The 22776-nt window shown below is 40.2% G+C and overlaps 2 protein-coding genes across 2 annotated transcripts in view; one reads left to right on the plus strand and one right to left on the minus strand.

Annotated features, from left to right (window-relative positions):
* Positions 1-22776, minus strand: part of LOC308278487 (olfactory receptor 8G1-like) — a gene marked incomplete at both ends in the record, with an annotated part of 199958 nt that overhangs the window by 90473 nt on the left and 86709 nt on the right. The window lies entirely within an intron of this gene.
* Positions 1-22776, plus strand: part of VWA5A (von Willebrand factor A domain containing 5A) — a gene marked incomplete at both ends in the record, with an annotated part of 36358 nt that overhangs the window by 5456 nt on the left and 8126 nt on the right. Inside the window, 8 exons of the mRNA XM_080708407.1 lie at positions 13447-13616; positions 13871-13959; positions 14141-14285; positions 14725-14804; positions 18029-18143; positions 18883-19047; positions 19320-19420; positions 19738-19982. Of these exons, the coding sequence (XP_080564533.1) occupies positions 13447-13616; positions 13871-13959; positions 14141-14285; positions 14725-14804; positions 18029-18143; positions 18883-19047; positions 19320-19420; positions 19738-19982 (1110 nt within the window). The remainder of the gene's footprint in view (positions 1-13446; positions 13617-13870; positions 13960-14140; positions 14286-14724; positions 14805-18028; positions 18144-18882; positions 19048-19319; positions 19421-19737; positions 19983-22776) is intronic.

Raw genomic sequence — 22776 nt, forward strand, 5'->3', positions numbered from 1 at the left:
TAGGGAAAGCATCTGATTTCTTATTTTTTGTGCCTGACTAATCTCACTTAGCATTATGTCCTCCAGTTCCATCCATTTCCCTGAAAATGATGTAATTGAGTTTTTTTTGATGGCTGAGTAAAATTCCATTGTGTACATTGTGTAATCCATTCATCTGTTGATGGATATCTTGGCTGGTTCCATAGTTTGGCTATGGTGAATTGTGCAGCTATGAACATAGATACACATGCATTAGTTTGGTAGTTTGGTTTCTTTTCTTTTGGGTAGATACCCAACAGTGGTATTGCTGGATCAAATGGTAGATTTGTTCCCATTCTTCTGAGGATTCTCCATACTGTTTTCCAAAGTGTTTGCACTAATTTGCAATCCCACCAACAATGTCTTAGAGTTCCCACTTGTCCACATCCTCGCCAGCATCTGTTGTTGTTTGTGTTTTGAATGATTGCCATTCTAGTTGGAGTTAGGTGAAATCTCAGGGTAGTTTTGATTTGCATCTCTCTGATTGCCAGTAATGTTGAGCATTTTTTCATGCATTTATTGGCCATTTGAATTTCTTCTTTTGTGAAGTGTCTATTTAGTTCATTTGCCCATTGTGTTATTGGATGCTTTGTTTTCTTAGTGTTGAGTTTCTTGAGTTCTCTGTATATTCTAGATATTAGTCCTCTATTGGTGGTGTAGGTGGCAAAAATCTTCTCCCATTCTGTTGGCTCTCGATTGAGGTTCTTAACAGTTTCCTTTGCTGAACAGAAGCTCTTCAGTTTCATGCAATCCCATGTATTGATTCTCCTTTTAATTTGTTGTGCCTTTGGGGTCTTGTTGAGGAAATGTTTGTCTGTGCCTATGTGTTGTAGTGTTGGACCTATGCCCTCTTCAAGGAGCTTCAAAGTCTCTGGTTTAATTTCCAAGTCTTTGATCCATCGTGAGTTGACTTTTGTACAGGGTGAAAAAGTGGGATTAACATCCAATTTTCTGCATATGGTTAACCAGTTTTGCCAACACCATTTGTTGAAGAGGCTATCTTTTTTCCAGTGTATGTTTTTGGCCTCTTTGTCAAAAATCAATTGGCTGAAAGTGTGTGGACTTGTTTCTGGGTCTTCTATTCTGCTCCATTGGTCTATATATCTGTTCTTTTGCCAGTACCATGCTGTTTTTATTACAATGGCTTTGTAGTATAGTTTAAAGTCAGGTATTGTGATTCCTCCTGCGTGGTTTTTGTTGCTGAGAACTACCTTGGCTATTCTGGGCTTTTTGTTATTCCAGATAAATTTAAGGACCGATTTTTCTATGTCTGTGAGGAATGATCTTGGTAGTTTAATGGGCATTGCATTAAATCTGTAGATCACTTTTGGGAGGGTGGCCATTTTAATGATATTTATTCTGCCAATCCATGAACATGGAAGGTCTTTCCATCTTCTAAGATCTTCTTCGATTTCTTTTTTCAGTGTTTTATAATTTTCTTTGTAGAGATCTTTTACCTCCTTGGTCAAGTTTATTCCTAGGTATTTTATTTTTTTATGGGAGATCCTGAGTGGAAGTGTTTTCTGAATTTCTTTTTCAGTGGATTTATGGTTGGTGTACAGGAAAGCTTCTGATTTTTTAAGATTGATTTTGTATCCAGATACCTTGCTGAATTTGTTGATCAGATCTATAAGCCTTTTGGTTGAGTTTGTTGGGTTTTCTAAATATAGTATCATGTCATCTGCAAATAGTGAAAGCTTAAGTTCTTCTTTTCCTATTTGTACTCCTTTGATTTCCTTTTCTTGCCTTATTGCTCTGGCTAGAGTCTCTAGTACTATATTGAAGAGAAGTGGTGATAGTGGACATCCTTGTCTCGTTCCAGTTTTTAGGGGGAATTCTTGAAGTTTTTCCCCATTTAATATGATGTTGGCAGAGGGCTTATTGTAGATTGCCTTAATAATGTTGAGATATGTTCCTTCTATTCCAATTCTCTGCAGTGTTTTTATAATAAATGGATGTTGAATTTTATCAAATGCTTTTTCAGCATCTATTGAGATGATCATGTGGTTTTTGTCTTTGATTCTGTTTATATGATGAATTACATGGATTGATTTTCGTATATTGAACCAGCCTTGTATCCCTGGGATGAACCCTACCTGGTCATGGTGAATGATTTTCTTCATGTGGTTTTGAATGCGTGTTGCTAGTATTTTGTTTAATAGTTTTGCATCCAAGTTCATCAGAGATATAGGCCTGTAGTTTTCCTTCCTTGAACTGTCTTTATTCGGTTTGGGTATTAGTGTGATGTTGGCTTCATAGAATGTATTTGGGAGAGTCCAGGTTTTTTCTATTTCCCAAAATAGTTTGAGTAGTATTGGGATTAGTTCTCCTATAAAGGTTTTATAGAATTCACTTGGGAAACCATCTGGTCCTGGGCTTTTCTTTGATGGTAAGCTCTTTATTGCTATTTCAATATCTTTGATTGTTATTGGTTGGTTTAAGTGTTCTATATCTTCTTGACTTAGTTTAGGAAGGTTGTATTTATCTAGGAAGTTGTTGATTTTCTCCAGATTTTCCATTTTGTTGGAGTAAGTTTTTCAAAGTAGTTTCTGATAATCCTCTGGATTTCTACGCTGTCAGTAGTAATGTCTCCTTTTTCATCCCTTATCTTCATAATTTGGGTTGATTCTCTCTTTTTTTAGTTAGGTTGGCTAGTGGTTTATCAATCTTGTTAATTTTTTCAAGAAACCAGCTTTTGGTTTTGTTGATTTTCTGTATTTTTTTTTATTCTCTATTTCGTTAATTTCTGCTCTAATTTTAATAATTTCCTGTCTTCTGCTCGCTTTGGGGTTCAATTGTTCCTGCTTTTCAAGGGCTTTGAGGTGTGTCATAAGGCTATTTATTTGAAGATTTTCTGTTTTTCTTATGTGAGCACTCAGTGCTATAAATTTTCCTCTTAATACTGCCTTCAAAATGTCCCAGTGGTTTTGATATGTTGTTTCTTTATTTTCATTTGTTTCTAGAAATTTCTTGATTTCACCTCTTACATCTTCTATGACCCATTCTTCATTCAGAAGTGTGGTGTTCAGTCTCCACATGTTTATGTTGTTTCTCTGGGTCTTCTTATAGTTGATTTCTAGTTTCATTCCATTATGGTCTGAAATGACACAGGGAAGTATGTAACATTTTTAAAATTTGCTAGTGCTCATTTTGTGTCCCAGGATGTGATGTATTTGAGAAGGTTCCATGAGCAGCTGAGAAAAATGTAACCTCTGCTGTAGTTGGGTGAAATATTCTGTATGTGTCCAACAGGTCCATTTGGTTAATGGTGTTCTTTAGTTCTGAGACATCTTTACTGACCCTTTGTCTGGAAGATCGGTCTAGTATTGTGAGAGGTGTGTTGAAGTCTCCCAGTATTATTGTGTTCGGATTTATGTGTGACTTCATGTCACAAAGAGTTTGATTTATGAAAGTAGCTGCCCCTATGTTTGGGGCATAGATGTTGATTATTGTTATTTCCTCTTGCTGGACTATTCCTTTTACCAGTAAAATGTGACCTTCTTTGTCTCTTCTAATAAGTTTGGGTTTGAAGTCTAACTTGTCTGATATCATAGTTGCTACTCCTGCTTGTCTTCGAGTACCATTAGCATGGATTACCTTGCTCCAGCCCTTTACCTTGAGTTTGTTCCTATCTTTACTTGTAAGGTGTGTTTCTTGTAAGCAGCAGATGGATGGATTCTGGCTTTTAATCCATTTTGTCACTTTATGTCTTTTTATTGGGGAGTTGAGGCCGTTTACATTCAGTGTGATTATAGAGAGATAATTTTTAATTCCCAACATGTTAAGATCTTATTTCTGTTTGAGATACTGTTTATTCTTCTTTGATTACTTGCCTGCTGGATGGGAATTCTTGTTTCTTTGGTTCTGGCGTGTATTACCCATTTCCTCTTTGCAGTTAATCTCCTTGAGTATTTTCTCTAGCGCTGGTTTTGAAGACATAAATTCCTTCAGTTGCTGTTTGTCATGGAAGCTTCTTATTTCCCCATCTAATTTGATGGATAGTTTTGTTGGGTAGGAAATTTTTGGCAGGAAGTTGTTTTCTTTCAGAGTTTGGAATATGTTACTCCAAGCCCTTCTGGCTTTCATAACTTGGTTTGGGAAGTCTGGAGTGATTCTAATTGGTTTGCCTCTGTATGTCACGTGGCCTTTTGTTTTGGTTGCCTTTAAGATTCTCTCCTTGGCTTCCACATTAGTCATTTTGACAATTATGTGGCATGGGGATCCTCTTCTCTGATCCTGTCTAAAGGGAGTTCTATAAGTTTCCTGGACCTGTGTATCGACCTCTTGCTCTATGTTTGGAAAATTTTCTGCTATTACTTCCTTGAAGAGATTGTTGATCCCTTTGGTTTCACCTTATTTTCCCTCCTCTATTCCAATTATTCTTAGGTTAGCTCTCTTGAAATGGGCCCATATTTCTTCAATGTCAGATTCCTGCTGTCGGGTTTTTTTTCTAAATTAGAAACTATGCGTTCATTTTTAGAATGATCATCTTCAAGAAGCGAGATTCTATTCTCCATGTGGTCTAATCTGTTGTTTATACTTTGAATTGAGGCCTTTACTTCATTAATTGCATCCTTTATCTCTTTTTCACTCTCTCTTTATTCTTTTCAAAAGTCCTCTATTATTTCTAAAGTTATTTTTCTAATTTGATCTTCTAGAGATCTTTGGATTTCTTTGTTATCAGATTCTGATGTTGTGGGGTTGTTGGCATCCACTGCTCCATTGTTATTTCTCTTTCCCATGATTTTGGAAGTTTGTGCCTTCTCTGGGTTCTTCCCTGAGTCACTATAAGTTCACTTAAGATGCTCTGGATCTTGAGTCTGTGGTATCTCAGTCACCACTACTCCTTTACTGGGTTGTATCACAAAGTCTCAGACCCAGGGAGTCAATCAAGGCTGTTTAGACTGTGGGGGGTGCCAAGTTGGGCGTTCTCCAGTGGGGAGTTGTGACTATGGTATGATATCTCTGCCACTGCCACTCCCCCACTGGGCTGCACTGCTAAAATCTCCGACCCAGGGAGACTATCTGCGCAAGTTCCTGGTAGTGTAGTACTGGGATTTTCCCCCAAGGGGCCGCAATTTGACTCACGGTTGTTGAGTGCGCTGATGGAGTTGTAGTGAACTCGGTAGATTCGCTGCTGCTGCCACTGACAATATGGCACCACTGGCATGCCCTCGGCCGTGATGCGGTGTATTCTTCTCTGGTTTTGAACTCCGCTCTGAGTCCTTGCCAGTTGTGCTGTGCCCGGCCCTTGGGAGCTTTAGATGTTCCCTGCACCAACAAAACTGCTGACTGCTGCCTGGATGTTCAGCACCTGCTCACCTCATCTCACTGTCCACCCCTCCTCTCAGGCGCCTGGTGGCTGGTTGAGTGGGTTGGTGTAGGGTCGTCCGGTGAACTCGCCGCTGCCGCCAGCAGTAAGACGCTGCTTCTGCTTCCTAGGCCGCGAGGCCAGAGTAGGATTTGAGCTCTGTTTTGAGTCTCCCTCCTCTCTGGAGCCTGGTGCTGCTAGGGGAGATGTAGGCCGTGCCGCTCTGCGCCACATCTCTGGCTGCTCCGCACCACGGCTCTGGCCACTCTGGCTGCTCCGGCCGCTCTGCACCACGGCTCTGGCTGCTCTGCACCGCGGGTCTGGCCACTCCGGCCGCTCCGGCCATTCCACGAAACGGCTCTGGCTGCTCCGGCTGTTCTGGCTGCTCCACTCAGCTGTTCTGGCCGCTCTGCTCTGGCTCCTCCAGCCGCTCTGCTCTGCGGCTCCGGCCACTCTGTGCCGCCGCTCCAGCCAATCCGTGCTGCAGCTCTGGCTGCTCCGGCTGTTCTGCCTGCTCCGCTCGGCTGCTCTGGCCGCTCTGCTTGGCTGCTCTGAACTGTGGCTCAGGCTGCTCTGCACCGTGGCTCTGGCTGCTCCAGCTGCTCAGGCCGCTCCGCTCCGCGGCTCCCCCTAATCCGCGCTGCGGCTCTGGCCGCTCCGGCTGCTCCGGCCGCTCCGCACCGCGCGGGCACAGCACTTCGGGCTGTTTTTTTCCCGGTGTCTTTTTTTTCCAGCCCTTTTTCTCTGTCCCTTGTATTTACCGTTTTTATTTCTTTGCTGGTGGTGTTTTCTGGCTCTGGAAGGCGCTGGTTTTGTGGTAGTAGAGTTGGATTGTTAGCGGGACTTGTAAGTGCCGCTTTCCTCCGTCGCCATCTTCCCGGAAGTCGATTTCAAACCTAATAAAGCTACGATAATCGAAACAGTGTAGTACTGCTATAAAGGCAGATATATAAACCAATGGAGTAAAATAAAAAGCCTAAAAATAAATTCTTCCATATATGGTCAAGTTATTTTTGACAAGGTTTCCAAAAACATTTGGTGAAGGAAATAATAATCTCTTCACTAAATATTGTTGAAAAATAATAATTACATGAAAAAGAATAAAATTGGACCCTTACCTAAAACCATATACAAATATTAACTCAAAATAGATAAAAGACCTAAATGTAAATCTTAAGACTATAAACTTTTAGAAGAAAACCTGAGTCATAAAACTTCACAACATTGAAATTGGCAGTGTTTCTTGGATATGATTTCAAAGGCACAGGCAACAACAGAATAAACAAACAAACTTCCTAAAAATAAAAAAAATATTGTACATTCAAATACAATGTACAGAGAGTTAAAAGTTACTGATAGTATAGGATAAAATATTTCCAAATGCTATATCTGAAGGTATATTAATATTCCAAATAGAAATCCTAAAAATTAGCAACAATAAAAGCAAACAAAACAATTTAGAAATAGGTAAAAGACTAAAATAAATAATGAATCTCCAAAGATAACCAATCTTAGTTGTCTGTTGGATGGAAAATCTTGTTTCTCTGGTTCTGGTGTGTATTAACTATTTCTTCTTTGTAGTTAATCTCTTTGAGTATTTTCTCTAGCACTGGTTTTGAAGACATAAATTCCTTCAGTTTCTGTTTGTCATGGAAGCTTCTTATTTCCCCATGTAATTTGAAAGATAGTTTTGCTGGGTAGGAAATTTTTGGTTGAAAGTTGTTTTCTTTCAGAGTTTGGAATATGTTACTCCAAGCCCTTCTGGCTTTCGAGACTTGGTTTGCGAAATCTGGAATGACTCTAATAGGTTTGCCTCTGAATGTCACTTGGCCTTTTGTTTTTGTTGCCTTTAAGATTCTCTGCTTGGCTTCCACATTGGTCATTTTGACAATTATGTGGCATGGGGAACCTTTCTTCTCTGATCCTGTCTAAAGGGAGTTCTATAAGTTTCCTGGATCTGTGTATCGACCTTTTGCTTTATGTTTAGAAAATTTTCTACTATTATTTCTTTGAAGAGATTGTTGATCCCTTTGGTTTCACCTTATTTTCCCTCCTCTATTCCAATTATTCTTAGGTTAGCTCTCTTAAAATGGGCCCATATTTCTTCAATGTCAGATTCCTGCTGTCGAAATATTTTTTCTAAGTTATAAATTATGCATTCATTTTTGGAGTGATCCTCTTCTAGGAGCGAGATTCTATTCTCCATGTGGTCTAATCGATTGTTTATACTTTGACTTAAGGCCTTTACCTCAATGATTGCATCCTTTATTTCTTTTAGGCTCTCTCTAAATTCTTTTCGTAGGTCCTGTATTATTTCTAGAGTTATATTCCTGATTTGATCTTCTGGAGATCTCTGTATTTCTTTGTTATCAGGTTCTGATACTATGGGGTTGTGGGCATTCATTGCTCTATTTGTTGTTCCTCTTTCCCATGATTTCAGAATTTTGTGCCTTCCTGGTTCACTATGACTTCACTTAGGATGCTCTGTATCTCGAGTCTGTGGTAATCTCAGCCACCACTACTCCTTTAACTAGTTTGTATCACAAAGTCTCAGACCCAGGGAGTTAATTGAGTCTGTGTGAGACCGTGGGGGTGCCGAGCTGGGCATTTTTTCACGGAGAGCTGTGACTAGGTTGTAGTATCTCTGCCACTGCTACTCCTTCACTGGGTTGGATTGCAAAATCTCATACCCAAGGAGATTATCAAAGCTGTGCAAGTCCCTGGGAGTGCAGTTCAGGAATTTCTCCTTTAGGGGCCGTACTTTCACTCATGGTTATTGTGTGCGCTGATCAGGAGCTGTCTTGGGGCATGGTGAACTCACTCTTGCTGCTGGCAATATGGCGCTGCTGCCATGCCCTCAGCTGTGAGGCTGGCGCTGCTGGCCATATGGTGCTGCTGTCACACCCTTGCCCATGAGGCTGGCGCTGCTGGCAATATGGCGCTGCTGCCACGCCCTCAGCTGTGAGGCTGGCGTATTTCTTTTCTGGTTTTGAGCTCCGTTCTGAGTCCCTGGAAGGCATGATGAGCTTGGCCACTGGGAGTTTTAGGCGTTTTTTGCACTGAAAGAACTGCTGAATTATACCCGAATGATCCACAACTGCTCACTTCAGCTCCTTGTTTACCTTTCCTCTCTGGAGCTTGGTGCTGTGAGGGAAGATGGTGCCAGCTCGGCTCCGCTGCCACATTGTGGGCTTGATTTCCTTTCTGGTCTCTGGTTTTTCTTCTAGTCTTTTTTCCTCTGTCCCTTGTGTTTTCATTTTGTATTTCTCTGTTGCTAGTGTTTTCTGGCTATGAAAAGCGCTGATTTTGTGGCAATAGAGATCGAGTTTTAGCAAGACTCGTAAATGCTGCTTTTCTCAATCGCCATCTTCCCAGAAGTCATTTATTTTTATTTGGAAGTAGAATCTCCCTAGGGGGATGACACCTCCAAATTGCTGAGGTTTTCTTCAAACCTTGGATCCTCCTTTCTCATCCTCCCACTTATTGGGATTAGAGTTATGCAGTTTCATTGCCTGGCTCATTTTAACTATTTTTTGTAGAGTAAATTTTTTTTGACAATCACCATTGTTTATTTCTTAAACTCTTTTACCATGTCCTAGTTTCTCAATTTCTGAGATGAAGTTTCTCTTAGTACCAAGTTTAGTTTTTTATTTTCTTTTGGTTTTTAAATCTTATTGAATAGCTGCATACTCTTCTTTTAATGTCAGTCATGTAACCTACTCCACCTGTTGCTCCCTAGGGCTCCTGGGCTATCTTGCCTTGGGGTGCAGGATACCCTAACACTGGAGAGATCCTGCCTCCTGCCGTGTTTCCTACACTGGTGGAATGGCGCATCCTGGGGAGAGTCACACTAACACTAGCCAGGCAAGGGTTAGGCTTTTGCTGCTGTAACTACATTTGTTGTAAACATAAAGATAGTACTGTGCAGTATCCTTCCTCTTCCATCTCAGGTTCTCGCTGTTGACCTGGGCCTAGGCAGCCTCAAGCTTGGGCTCAGGATGGGTACTCTCTGGGTTGACCTCAATTTGTCACTCACTTTTTCTTAGGGTCAGCCACCCTTGTTGAATCTTTTTTTTTTTTTTTTAAGATTTAAAGAAGTTTATTAAAAAGATAGAAATACAGAAGATTGTTACAGCCCCATGCCAGAATGGCATGGCGGAGTGGTTCAAATGAATGCCCCACCAAAGATACAACAGGTAGTAAACGTCCCTGTAAGATACCTCCCCTTACCCTGTAAGGTACCTCCCCCAGCAAGGTGTCAAGGTGTCTCCTTTCATGAAGGACAAGGTCAACCCCCTACTCCTGCTGGATCCTCCCAAGACTATTATGTAGATCTGTCTTTAGAAAGAGGAAGCCCTACCTCCCTGTCCTATTGACTTGCTAATTACTTTTAGCTAAGTCAATCTAAGTTTCAATAGTTGTTTGCTTCCTGACCAAAGCCAAGCCTTTCTCTCTCCAGGTCTGCTACCATTTTGACACAATTGTTTTTGAAATATATTAATAATCAGAGCTTTCTCAAATCTTCCTAAGCCATTCTCAATACTGGTACATCTTCCTCATGTAGTGGTTCACCTCATGTGACACAAGCTAAAAGCATCTATTAAGCCAGAGCCTAACATAAGGTTTTACTTCCCTCTTTGCATTATGGGAACAGAAAGTCCACTGGTCCAAATCCATAACCTAGGAAGCAGCTACTGAAATGATTCATGAGGTAGACAAGTGCTGCCCCTGATGTCCATTCCCCTGCAGCCTGCAGAGCTGTTCACAGGGACCAAGTAAGAAAACCCCATGGGCCCCAGGGAACTCCTTAGAAGGGAAGAGATTGAGATATGGATTCCTACCTACTAATATTTAGCAAGGAAGAGAGCCCATTGCCCCCCCAAGAACAAAGCTTATATCCCCTAAGAAAGGCCGCCCAACCCACCTTTGCATTGATTGGATATTTTAAAATATAAGTCTGCTGACACCCCACCCCTCCCAAGCTTATCTCAGGAATGTTTAGGATGGGTGGGGATCTCTATCGCTAAGCAGAGTGACCTTGCCTGGGATACCTGTGAATTCCAGACCCAGATATAAGCTGCATTGATTGGCTGTTGCTAGGGGAAGATCAGATTAGCGCAGTTAGCCACTTCTTTCCAGGGAATAGGCAAAGGTTACAGGAAAACAGGAACTTAATTTTGGACAGAAATTGAAAGACTTGGTTTCAGTTACAGTCAGGAAGCAAACAGCTATTGACTTAGATAAAAGTAATTAACAAGTCAATAGGAGAGGGGAGCTAGGACTTCCTCTTTCTAAAGACAGATCTACATAATCTAGCTAGGATAGGAGGAGGTCGACCTTTGACCTTCATGAAAGGAGACACCTTGCCACACCTTGCTGGGGGAGGAACCTTACAGGGTTTTTACTATCAGAATTACATAAACAAGATGAAGGTCATGGGTATAAAAAATCAGGTCCACCTGCTATATCTTGGGGGTGGTGAATTGGCTTGGACCACCCTCCCCCCATGCCAGAATGGCATGGGGCTGTAACTATCTTCTGCTTTTCTATCTTTTTAATAATAAGTGTTCGAGCTATGTATACTTATCCTTAGCTCAGGACAAGAACCTACAGTTTTTTGTTTTTTTTTTCTGTTTGTGGGGTTGTGTTGGGGGAATTATTTCTCCCCTCACACACCGAACATATTTAACTGTAACAGAAGACACAATATGTTGTATTTTTAAGCACAGAACAGTAATTCTCCCCATATTAATATTATATCTTTTTATAATTAAGTGTATACTTCAACAAAGTACTGCATAAAATAAAATATGAAATGATTTTATTTATTTTTTATTAAGAGGTTAATCTTAATTGAGCTTTCAGCTAAGTTTCTTATGTGTATTATATCACTTAGCAAAAATAAATACAGTAGTGTACCAGTATTGGAATGGCTTAGGAAGATTTGGGAAAGCTATGATTATTAATATATTTCAAAATAGTTGTGTCAAAATGGCGGCAGACATGGGTAAAGAAAGGACTTGATTTCTGCCTAAAACAGGCAGCTATTCCAATGTAAATTAACCTAGCTCAAAGTAATTAACCAGTCAATAGGAGAGGAGAACTAGGCCTGTCTCTATCTAAAGACAGATCTTAAGAGAGGAGAACTAGGCCTTTCTTTAAAGACAGATCTACATGACTGAATAAGCTAGCTAAGATGGTAGGAGGGGTCGACCTTCATGAAAGGAGACACCTCACCACACCTTGCTAGGGGAGGTACTTTACACAGTTAAGGGGAGGTACCTTATAGGGACGTTCACTACGTCAGAGTCACGCAAACAATATGGAGGTCATGGGTATAAAAAGTCCGGTCCATGTGTAATCCTTTTGATGTATTCATTTTGAGTCACCCCTCCATGCCAGTCTGGTATGGAGCTGTATTTCTATTTTCTGTATTTCTATCTTTCTAATTAACTTCTTTAAATCTTCAGAAACTGTCCAAGCTATGCATATTTATTCTTAGCTTAGGACAAGAACCCACGGTAATTTTCTGGTTTTGGTCATTTTTGGTTTTTGTTATGGGTTGGGGGAAAGTGTGTCCAGGACCCTCGTAGGGGTTCCCGGGGAACAGTTTCCTCAAATCATATTCTCCCAATCCATAACAAGTAGGTGTTCTGACCTTGATTTTTAGATGAGGAAACTGGTGAGCATGTGGTGGACCTGAGCATTAAAATGCCTCATTCAAAAACAAGGAAGCTGGGATTTATAGAGTGAAAAATAATTTGAGTCAGGTTGGAAGAATTTTCATAGATAAACACATAGAGTACTTACTATGTATCAAACATTGCTCTAAAAGTTCAGTTATATTAACTCACATCTTTCTCTTTGGAAACTTACTGACTTTTTTGTACACTGTAGTTCTAGTCCCATTCAAAGAAGATGTCTATCAGCATAGAAAGAAATTTATCTCACCTGTATAAAATTGCTTCTCTTGTGTTATATATCTAATTGCTAGATTAAGTAAACATTTTCATCTAGTCTTCTATTAAATATTTTCTGGGTAACACCCACAATGTTAAGTAGCTTGTCTGATTATTGGAGTATTCAATAGAAAAGATACCCATTCATTTGATCCTGAATCCCAGGGGTACTGAAAATTTAAGCTTACCAGCCTGGAATGGTTTGTAACAAGAGGATAATAGTGTGTGATTCTGTGTTCTTTCCTGTTTTTTGAATTGTGAAACTGACAGTGTTGACATAACCCAGCTATTCTCATCCCATTTCTATTTCAATATTGGTGTTTCAATCCCAGCATCCATTTTCATTTACTCCCCAAAATAAAATCACAGCTGACTTTGGAAATGTATCTACACAGGGTAGTGTCGCCTCATGGTTTGAATGAGGCTCTTTGGGTTCAACACGAATCCCTGGGCTTCTCTCTCTTTTGTGGATGATGTTCATAGCAAAGCAGAAGGGATTACACTGGTGTTTTGCTGCTTATAATACTCTTGTAACTTGTCAGTTTAAGATTTATGCTAGTAAGCATCAATTTTTCAAAGTCAGAATTAAAATTCTCTCTTTGATTTAAAGAGAAAGTTGGACCTCTGCAGGTCAACTAATCTGCTTTTTTGGCAAATGCTTGAAAATGTTGATCTAATGCATCTTGCTTATTTGCTGAGCTGCCAGGATATTGGCTTCCAGTGCACAGTTATAATAGCTGCTTGTGCCTGCTAACCTCTTCCCTCTTTATTCTCTTTACAATGGGTATACTTCTGCTTCAGTTTGTTTTTGGTGATGGAGGTTGAAGCCAGGGGCATTCTACCTCTGAGCCACATCCTTTATATTTTTCATTTTGAAGTAGGGTCACAATAATTTGCTGAGACTGGCCTCAAACCTACAATCTTCCTGTTTTTACTTCCCAAGTATTGGGTATAACTGTTCTACTTCTGTTTCTTTTATATGTTTATAACTCACCTCAAGTAGTTTGCAAGAAGACTTTGCATCAGGACCAAACACAGGGATTTAGATTTGAGTTTTTCTAGCTCCCTATTTATTTTATTACAATTAATTGATTTCTTGGGACATCAGAATTCTTAAGTTTTCTTTTTGTCTTATAGCAGTTACTCTTTTTTGTATAGATTGTTTGATGGGCGATCCATGTGCAATGGTGAGTTTCTATCCCAATATTTTGGAAGTTGAAGCATCAAAGAGCTGTGGAGAATTTGTCTTCCTCATGGATTGTTCAGGAAGTATGGGGTGCCCCACAAGCAACCAAAATGGATCTCAGACACGCATAGAGGCAGCCAAGGTAAGCCTGGTTTCTTTCTTCTTCTGAGTCACATGATCAGGTAAAGATAAATCTGATGGGTTAAATCAGGGTCTATCTGGAGCTGTAGTCTGTTCTCATCAGAGCAACAGCTGGTGTGACCACTCTGAAGCTACCCTTGGAATGTCAGGTGGAATGAATATAGTTTGATAGCTGTCTACATGCTCAGGAGTTTGGTTGGCAGGGTTCAAGAACATCTTCTCTCATTCTTTCTTTGCATCCTCTCTTGCCTTCAGGAGACTCTGCTTTTGCTGCTGAAGAGTTTGCCTGTAAACTGCTATTTCAACATTTACAGATTTGGATCTACCTATGAGGCATTCTTTCCGTAAGTTTCTGAAATGACCAGCAAAAGATAATTTAAAGGGATGAGCTAGATTGACAAAGAGATTATTATGGAAATTAATTGTCACTGGGATCTGGGGTATGGTTAGTTTTTGATGAGACTTCCTCAATAGTGGGTAATATCCAGCTGCTTTCATGTTGATAGGTGTGTCTGTTTCTCTTAGACAAAGTGTAAAGTACACTCAAGACTCCATGGAGAAGGCAGTGGAGAGAGTTAAACAGATGATCCCAGATCTCGGGGGCACTGAAATCTTGGCACCACTCCAGAATATTTATAAGAATCCCTCCATCATGGGTCATCCACTACAGGTAGGAATCCAAACAGAGCTAAGAGAAGGGACTCAGAGAGTGACAACTCAAAATAATCAGCATCCCTGAGCGTCATAGAAGGAATTTTGCAATATATTGTGCAATTCAGTCTTCTATCATATAATAAAAAGAGATAAAGACATGAAAAACTTTCCTCTTATCTTCACTGAATGGGGTAGACATTGGAAGTAGCTTTGAGGAGTGACACAGAAGCCTCAAATAAAGTTGGTTTGGGGAGGGACTGAAAATACCTAGGGTTTCCATCAGTTTCCATTTGTGGGAGGATGGTGTAAGTGACATTGGAAGGCCAGGGATGTTAGGCCTGTGTGAAGAGCCATGAGCATGTTGGAAAAGAAATAATTGGATTCTTCAGGGGGAAATTCTGATATCTTAAATGAAATTGTCAGAGGGTTGATATGTGGTTTATTTCTTTGTACAGCTCTTTGTCTTCACAGATGGAGAAGTTAATGATACTTTTAGTGTAATTAAAGAAGTTCAGCTCAATAGCAAGAAACACAGGTATGAAGAGAATGTGATTTCTGCTGGGAGACCAGACCCCAGTTCTGTGCTCTGAAATTTAGTGCCCATGGTACCGGTGTTGACATTGCTTACAGAAGACAGAATGAATAAAAAAATTTTAGTTTTACCAGATGACATTTTGTTTTTCTCTACAAGAAGTATAAAAAAAAAAATTTCCAAATAGCACCAACAACGCAAGAAGCTCGTTATTCTTAGTTTTTCTAAAGCATGGTAAAAGAAAGAAATTGGTTCTTATTTTATTCTAAACATTTTTTTTTTTTGCAGTTCTCAGGATTGAACCCAGGGGTACCCATGAACTATGGTTCTGAGTTTTCTCTTTTTTCTTTTGAAAGCTGGCCTAAATAATTGCCAAGGCTGGCCCTGAGCTTATGATCCTCTTGTCTCAGTCTTCTTACTAGCTTGAATTACAAGCATGTGCCACCATGCCTAGTTTAAACATTTTTTAACAAAAATAAACAGAAAACTACAGAAATAACTATCACACAGTTGTATTAACTATCACAATGAGCACACAGTGTGAGCCTCATGGATCTAGAATGAGAATATCATCAGACCTCTCCCTCCCTTTATCATAGCATTCACAACACTCTTATACTTCTCCTAAACATGTAACTCCAAAGGGTTTTTGGTTTAAAAAGATGGGGGCACATGCTTGTAATCCCAGTACTTTTGAGGCTGAGTAGGAAGGACCTCGAGTTTGAGGCTAGCCTCAGCAATTTAGTATGGCCTTCAGACACATAGTGAGACTCTGTTTCAACTAAACAAAGAAAGAAAGAAACATAAGGCTGGGAATCTAAATTAAGTCAGAGGAGAACAGCCCTGAGCTCACTCCCCAGCATCACACACACACACACACACACACACACACACACACACACACACACACAGAGTTATACAGTAGGTTTTGCATATGCTTTGCTTTCATTATATATTGCTTTTATTTTTGCTTTCAACAGTATGTTGAGATGAATGACTATTTTGCATGTAGCCATAATTTTTATTAATGAACAGCAGTCTATAGAATGACCATTGTATAATATATATTTATTATAATACTGATGGACTTTGATTTGGTTGTTAGAAATAATGCTGCTATGAACTTTTCTTTTTGTACACATATTTTTCCTCACAAATGCATAAAGTTGACCATCTTTATCTATGGGTTCTACATCTGTGAGTTCAAGTTTTACATTATATTTCTATTGTGGTGTTATTATAAATAATGTAGAAAAGATTTAAGTTATTTTGGAGGATATGTAAAGGTCATATGCAAGTACTATACCATTTAATAAAAGGGACTTGAGCACCCTCATTTTTGGTTCAACCTGGGGTCCTGTAACCAATACCCCATGGTTAAGGAGGTATGAGCATATATACCTATTTATGTAACTTTACATTTCTTTGAATAAACAGAATTGTTGAATTTCTGGGAAATGCCAAATAGTTTTCCAAATGAATTCAGTAATTTCATTCACACATCCTAGAAGGAAGGTTTCAAATTGCCTGATTTCCTGATTTCAAATTGCCTGATTTCCTGATTTCCTGTTCATATCATCTATCTTTTTGAATTTTAGCCAATTTTGTATTTATAGAGTGTATCTCATTATGGCTTTAATTCCTAGTTTTATGCTGCATCAATATCATGTTTCTTTCTATATTAATTGGTCATTTAGATGTCTTGTTTTCTAAAATACTTTCAATTCTCTTATTTTATATTTTATATTGGATTAGTTTTACCGATCTAGAATTCATATTTTCTAGTTTGGATATAAGCACATTGTTACTGTATGGTCTAGAAATATATTTTCTTATTTCATACCTTGTCTTTTTATCCTGAGTGGCATCTTTTATGTAATAATTATTCTTAATTTTTTTTTTTTGTGGTACTAGAGGTGGAACCCAGTGGCTTTCTACCTCCGGGCTATACTCCCAGACCTATTTTATACTTTATTTGGAAACAGGGTCTCACTAAGTTGCTGAGAGCCTCACTAAGTAGCTGAGGCTGGCTTCAAACCCATGCAATCCTCCTGTCTCAGCGTCCCAAGTGCGGGGATTGCAAGCATGCGCCACCACGCCCGGCTATTTTTAATTTTAATGTAACAAATTTTCAGTCTTTTCTTTATGTAGTATTTCTTGTGTCTTGTTAAAGTCTTTCCCCAACCAAGGTTATGAAGAGTTTTTCTTGTTATTTTCTAGCTTGTTACTCATCCTTTTTATTTAGATATATAGTACACCTACAATTTGTGTGTGTTAATTATGTGAGGTAGAAAGTCAAGTTTCATTTTTCTCCCATGTAGGTATCAAATTTTTATTGTACTTTTTACTAAAATGCTTATCCCATCCTCAATGACATACAGTCATGTTTCTGACAATGAAGCATCTGGATGTATCTGGATTGTTCTGGATTCTCTGCTCCCTTACATTGTCTATTTATCTAGACATGTGCAAGCACTGTACCATTTGAATTAATGTAGCTTTATGCTCTATCTTGGCTTCTGGTTGACTGAGTCTTCCACTTTGTGTGTGAGATTGTATGCATTGCTGGTGTTTGGACCTAGGGGCATTCTACCTACAAGCTACACCCCCTGCCCTATTTTATTTTTAAACAGGGTCTCACTAAATTGTAGAGGCTGGACACAAACCTATAATATTCCTGTCTCAGCAGGAGGTGTGCAGATGATATCAACATATACTCTGCTTATAGACAGTTCTGTTTTGGAAACTAAATTGTGGTTCAGAGTCACTGTGGTGTGGATGGGCTAGGTCAGGATGAGGACTTTTCAGCTGAAGAGCACATTTTTGCACCCTAAAGAATGGCTTTGCTAGGCAGAGACGATGCCAGAACAGTGTCAGGCAGGACTGGCCGTAGTTGATAACTTTTCTTTGGTTGGCCAGGGAAGTCTTGTAGTGAAACCAGTGATCCAGTCCCATCTCTAACATTTAGTGTGACCCTGGACCAATTTCTTCAATTGTCTGGGCCCTTGCCTACCTCTGAGGAGACTCATGATGATTAAATTGTATCATTAATTGAAGGCATTTATTATGGCTCCCAAAGTAGAGAATAAGGTCAATGAATGTTAGCCTTTACTCTTTTCATTAGTAAAATGGATTGTCTCATCATGTGTTTTGTCCATCTTGTGTGTATTTTTAATAATTCCACTCTTGAGTGCCTGCTTCTAACTTCCATCCTTTTACAATTGCAGATGTTTCTCATTTGGAATTGGAGAGGGTGCCTCCACCAGCTTAATTAAAGGCATTGCCCGGGTGTCAGGGGGCTCTTCAGAGTTCATCACAGAAAAAGACAGGATGCAGTTCAAGGTGAGGGCCTCTGTGTGTCCAAAGGCATGAGATAGGGTGGAGACAGTGCTGCGAGGGCCGGAGCCCAGCTCATCTCCAGAATGCCTTTCCCAAATCCCCAAGGTTTAGGCTATATCCTCACTGGGAATACTTTCTGTGTTATAGCAGGTGTGTCCACTATAGTCGTATAGGGAATGGCATCTGGCTCTAATAGCTAGAAGCCCAAAAGTGAGATGATAGAAGATACTGAAGCTTTTGTACTTGAGTCTTGACACAGAAACTAAGAGCTTTGTGCTACTTCTTTTTGATTGTGCTACAAGAAGAACTCTTTTAGTATTATAGACTGCTGCCCTGTAAGGGATACAAGGTAGAGAGGAAGGTATAGGTGAGATATGTCTAATAGGTGGGATGATGTGGTGAATTGGCACTCCACTTTTATTATGCACGTAGAGAAGACATCTCTGGATCTATTTCTAAGCTTCTCTTTCATAGTTGGTGCCATCTCTGTTCTAATTCCCTTCTGCAGGGATCGCAGATCTGTAACATTTCCCTCATTCACAGTTATATTGTTAACACTCTAATCTTTAGCATCTCATGAGTAAAACAAAAGAAATGATGTCCATATCCCAGTATAGGCTTGAGGTGAAACATATGCTGTGTCACATGGCACCTGACATTTGCAGGTTATTCAGTTATTTGCAGCCCTTCTTGTCCCAATTCTCACCTGTTTGTGCTTATTCTGTTCTCCTTCCTCCCTCAGGCTCTCAGATCCTTAAAGTGTTCTCTGCAGCCTGGGGTGGAGAACATCTCTCTGAGCTGGAATTTGCCTCCTGGTGTGTGTGTTGACATGCTTTCCCCAGAACCTACTATCATCTTCAGGGGTCAGAGGTTAATTGTCTACGCCAGACTGACCGGGGCGATGCAGGTCAGTCCTTGCTCTTGTTTGTTCCTCTCTGTAGAGGACCTACTGCCTGAAAGTTTCATTGAAGCTGGTAGAAGGATTTGAATTTCACTGACAGATTGTGCTTCACATGAAGACTCAGCCTCCTTGCCACCTTTCCCACTATGTCTGGTCTTTGTTCCCTGGTCCTCCTAATTGTCAAAAACTGTAATGTGCTGATCTGGGAAGCTGCCTCAGTTCTTATCCTGCTTCTGGTGATAATCTGCTTTTTATTCTTTCTGTTCTTCACTTTGTAGGCAGCAGAAACTACAGGAGAGGTACATCTCAGATACATGCTCCAGGGCCAGAGTTCTGAGGATAAGCTGACATTTTCTCTACACCCCAAGCCTGATGCCAAGTGAGAAAACAGTGTTTGTTCCCTCTTCTCCTCTCCCCTCCCCTGTATTTTTCCTCTTCTCTTCCTTCCTCTCCTCTCTTCTTCCCCCTTTCCTGTCCTTTCCTTCCCACTCCCTTCCATCTTTCTCTGCTCTTTGCTAATCAGATTCCTTCTCTTGGCTTTGGCCTAACATGTTTGCCTACATGCACTTTCCTTTCTAAACCATCCCATTCTTCTTTTTCTGATATTTCTTTCCTCTGATATCTCTAACTTTTGAGAGTACCTCCTAGCAGGAATGTGGGTATTTTTGTCTACTTCTCAGAAATTTTTTCTTACAGCCTCACCATTCACCGTCTCGCTGCAAAGACCTTGATCCAGAACAAAGACTTGGGCTTTGGGAAGACACCAGAAAATGCTAAAGCAGATGTGCTGAACATCAGCATTGAAAGTGGAGTCATCAGCTCCTTCACTGCATTCATCGCCATCAACAAGGAGCTCAACCAGCCAGTTCAGGGGCCGCTGGCTTACAGGGAGATGCCAACGCCAGTTCTGTTGGGTATGACCGCGACAACACAGTGTGCTGGTGAGTGTTATGCCATTCAGACTCTTACAGAATAAGGGGTTCTAAATAACTCAGCACAGTACTTAAAGGGAAAGGTTGTTAAAGGCTCTAAAATTGCCTTGTTTTTCTTGCTTCTCCACATCTAGAATTTCTGACTAGGATTAAAATTTCACACTTAAGGAATTATAATGTGATCCATTACAGAGAGATTTACTATAGGGGAGTAGGGATGTAGAAAATGCACTGCAATAAAATGTAGAAAATGCACATAATCATTGGAATAGCCAATAGGTTAAATCTGAAATCAGTTTACCTTCTTGATAATTTTTAGATGGCTAATGATAACACAGATATCTGACAAATGGAATAGCATAAGACTGGATATAGTAGAAGGAGGAGTTTGAGGAAAAGAAGAACATTTGAAAGAATTGCTAAGGATAACTGGAAAGCAGAATGCCTCGAGAGAAACAGAGACATCTGTGAAGGAGTATTGAGGGTCCATTTCAGTTTGGGTGCATCGACTGACTTAGTGGGACCAACCTATGAAAGAGAAAATGGATTTTGTGGCTCTTTGCAACACTACTCAGTAGCTTTGGCAGAAGATAAAGGAGGTAGAGTTGGACTACTTTCACAACTGGGATTTTGCCAGACAAGTGTGATGAAATGGAATTACCACTGTGGATTTAAAGATGTGGATACAAGGACAGAAAGTACTAGAACTGAGATTTAGATTGAACACAGAATTAGCTAAAGATAGGACTTAAGTGGTACAGATGAGATAAAATTTCAGATAAAATAGGAATATCTGAGTTAGGAAACTAGAAATATTGGATATAATGTTTAAAAAGTAAGATTTTTTTTCTTTTTTTTCAAGTGTAACTGGATCCTTCCGAAGGATGTAGGTTTTCCTCTTACTGGGTTCTTATTTACAAAATTAAAAGTCAACAAAGTATAAAAGGGTGGGTAGAAGAATATAAAGATCTATTTTAAGCCATGGGAGAAAGAAGACAAAAATAGCTCCTTCCACAGAGGGGAGGAGTCCCCCCAAAAGAATGGCCATTGAAGTCCTTGGAAAGTAAGCTTTTATCTCTTGTGTGGTTCCTTATCTGCTCTTTTGTGATTGGTCAAAATCGCACCTTGGGGATGCAATGTCTTTTGCCCAGTTTCAATCCTTAATTTGACCTCCTATTCCAAAAGTTATCAGGCTCTTGTCATATCTTAGAACCACCTATCTGCTTTACCTATTTTTCCCCTTTGATCGCTCTTGAGGTTGGAAGTTTTGTATTACCTTGTTTGTTTTCACTGTATCTATCAACCCTCCCTAACTTTGTTCATTATACAGACGGCCTGTTTTACCCCTTCCTGTTCCCGGGTCTTCTGCCCACCTCACAAGAGGAGCAGTTTTGTGTGCTCACAGGTCGTCTTGGCTTGGAAGGGTTTGGCTAAAGGAGAATAGGACTAAATTCATTAGATTTGAGGAGATAAAACAGCTTTGCATTAGGATGTTAGATTGGCTGCCTTTGTGAGTTTTGGAATCTTTCAAAAAGATAGAGGACTTGGGAATGAAGTGGAGGTCTATGGTCTGGCTTTCAGATATCTCTGTGGGTGATGGGAGGTGACAAAGAGGTTGGGAATTGACAGTGTGAGGACATATGAAGGTACCCAGCTGAGGGTGAGAGAATCATGATCAGGAGTGGAAAAGGTTTTCAATCCCATGTAGCAAATGTTGGTGCTTGAGGTTCAGTACATTTAGCAACAACCATGTAAGATTAATAGAGAGAAAACCCATTTTTTGAAGAAGATGCATTAGTTTTAAGTTAGGCATCTCTTGCAATGTAAGTAAGGTCTTAGGGAAGATTAATTAACATGTGTCAGGGGTTTCAGAGAACACAGTACAAAGTAGGAGAGCTCAGAGGGTGAGGGTGTGTGCATGGGAGGGGATCCTGGGAGAAAAAATAGCATAAGGGTAGAGACTACAACTGATATAGAAAGGAGGATATGTATCTCAAGTCATCAATCTTCATTACCTTGGCCTACTGCTGCAAACAGGGCCCTGGTCTCAATGTGTGTACTGCTGTTTTCCAGCTTCCTTTAGATGTAAAATGAGTACTGGTCCCTTCACGTCACTCAGAAAGATGGGTGAGTATTCCAATAAGTCTATAAATCACTTTGCCTTCTACAGTCTAAGTGAGCATCATTCCAGGGCCATTCTATCACCATTATTTTTTTCTGTCTGATATGGTGCTAGTTGTACTCCAAGCACCTTTTTTTTTTTTTATGGTACTGGGGTTCCTGGAAACCCTTCTACCTCTGGGCTATACTTCCAGACCTATTTTATACTTTTAAAATTTGGAAACAGGGTCTCTTAAGCCAGCATGGCTGGCTTCGAACCTGCGCGATCCTCCTGTCTCTGCCTCCCAAGGGCGGGTATTACAAGAGCGCGCCACCATGCCCTGCTTACTCCAAGCATCTTTAATTTTTTTATTTTTTATTTTTTGGTGGTACTGGGGTTCCTGGAAGCCCTTCTACTTCCGGGCTACACTCCCAGACCTATTTTTACGTTTTTATTTGGAAACAGGGTCTCCTAAGCCAGCGCACACAGCTGGCTTCGAACCTGCGCGATCCTCCTGTCTCTGCCTCCCAAGCGTGGGGATTACAAGCGTGCGCCACACGCCCAGCCTCTCCAAGCATCTTTTTTTTTTTTATCTTTTTGGTGGTACTGGGGTTCCTGGAAGCCCTTCTACCTCCGGGCTACACTCCCAGACCTATTTTTACATTTTTATTTGGAAACAGGGTCTCCTAAGCCAGTGCGCGC

This window comes from Muscardinus avellanarius (assembly GCF_963383645.1).
Source record: "Muscardinus avellanarius genome assembly, chromosome: 1".
NCBI classification, from domain to species: domain Eukaryota; kingdom Metazoa; phylum Chordata; class Mammalia; order Rodentia; family Gliridae; genus Muscardinus; species Muscardinus avellanarius.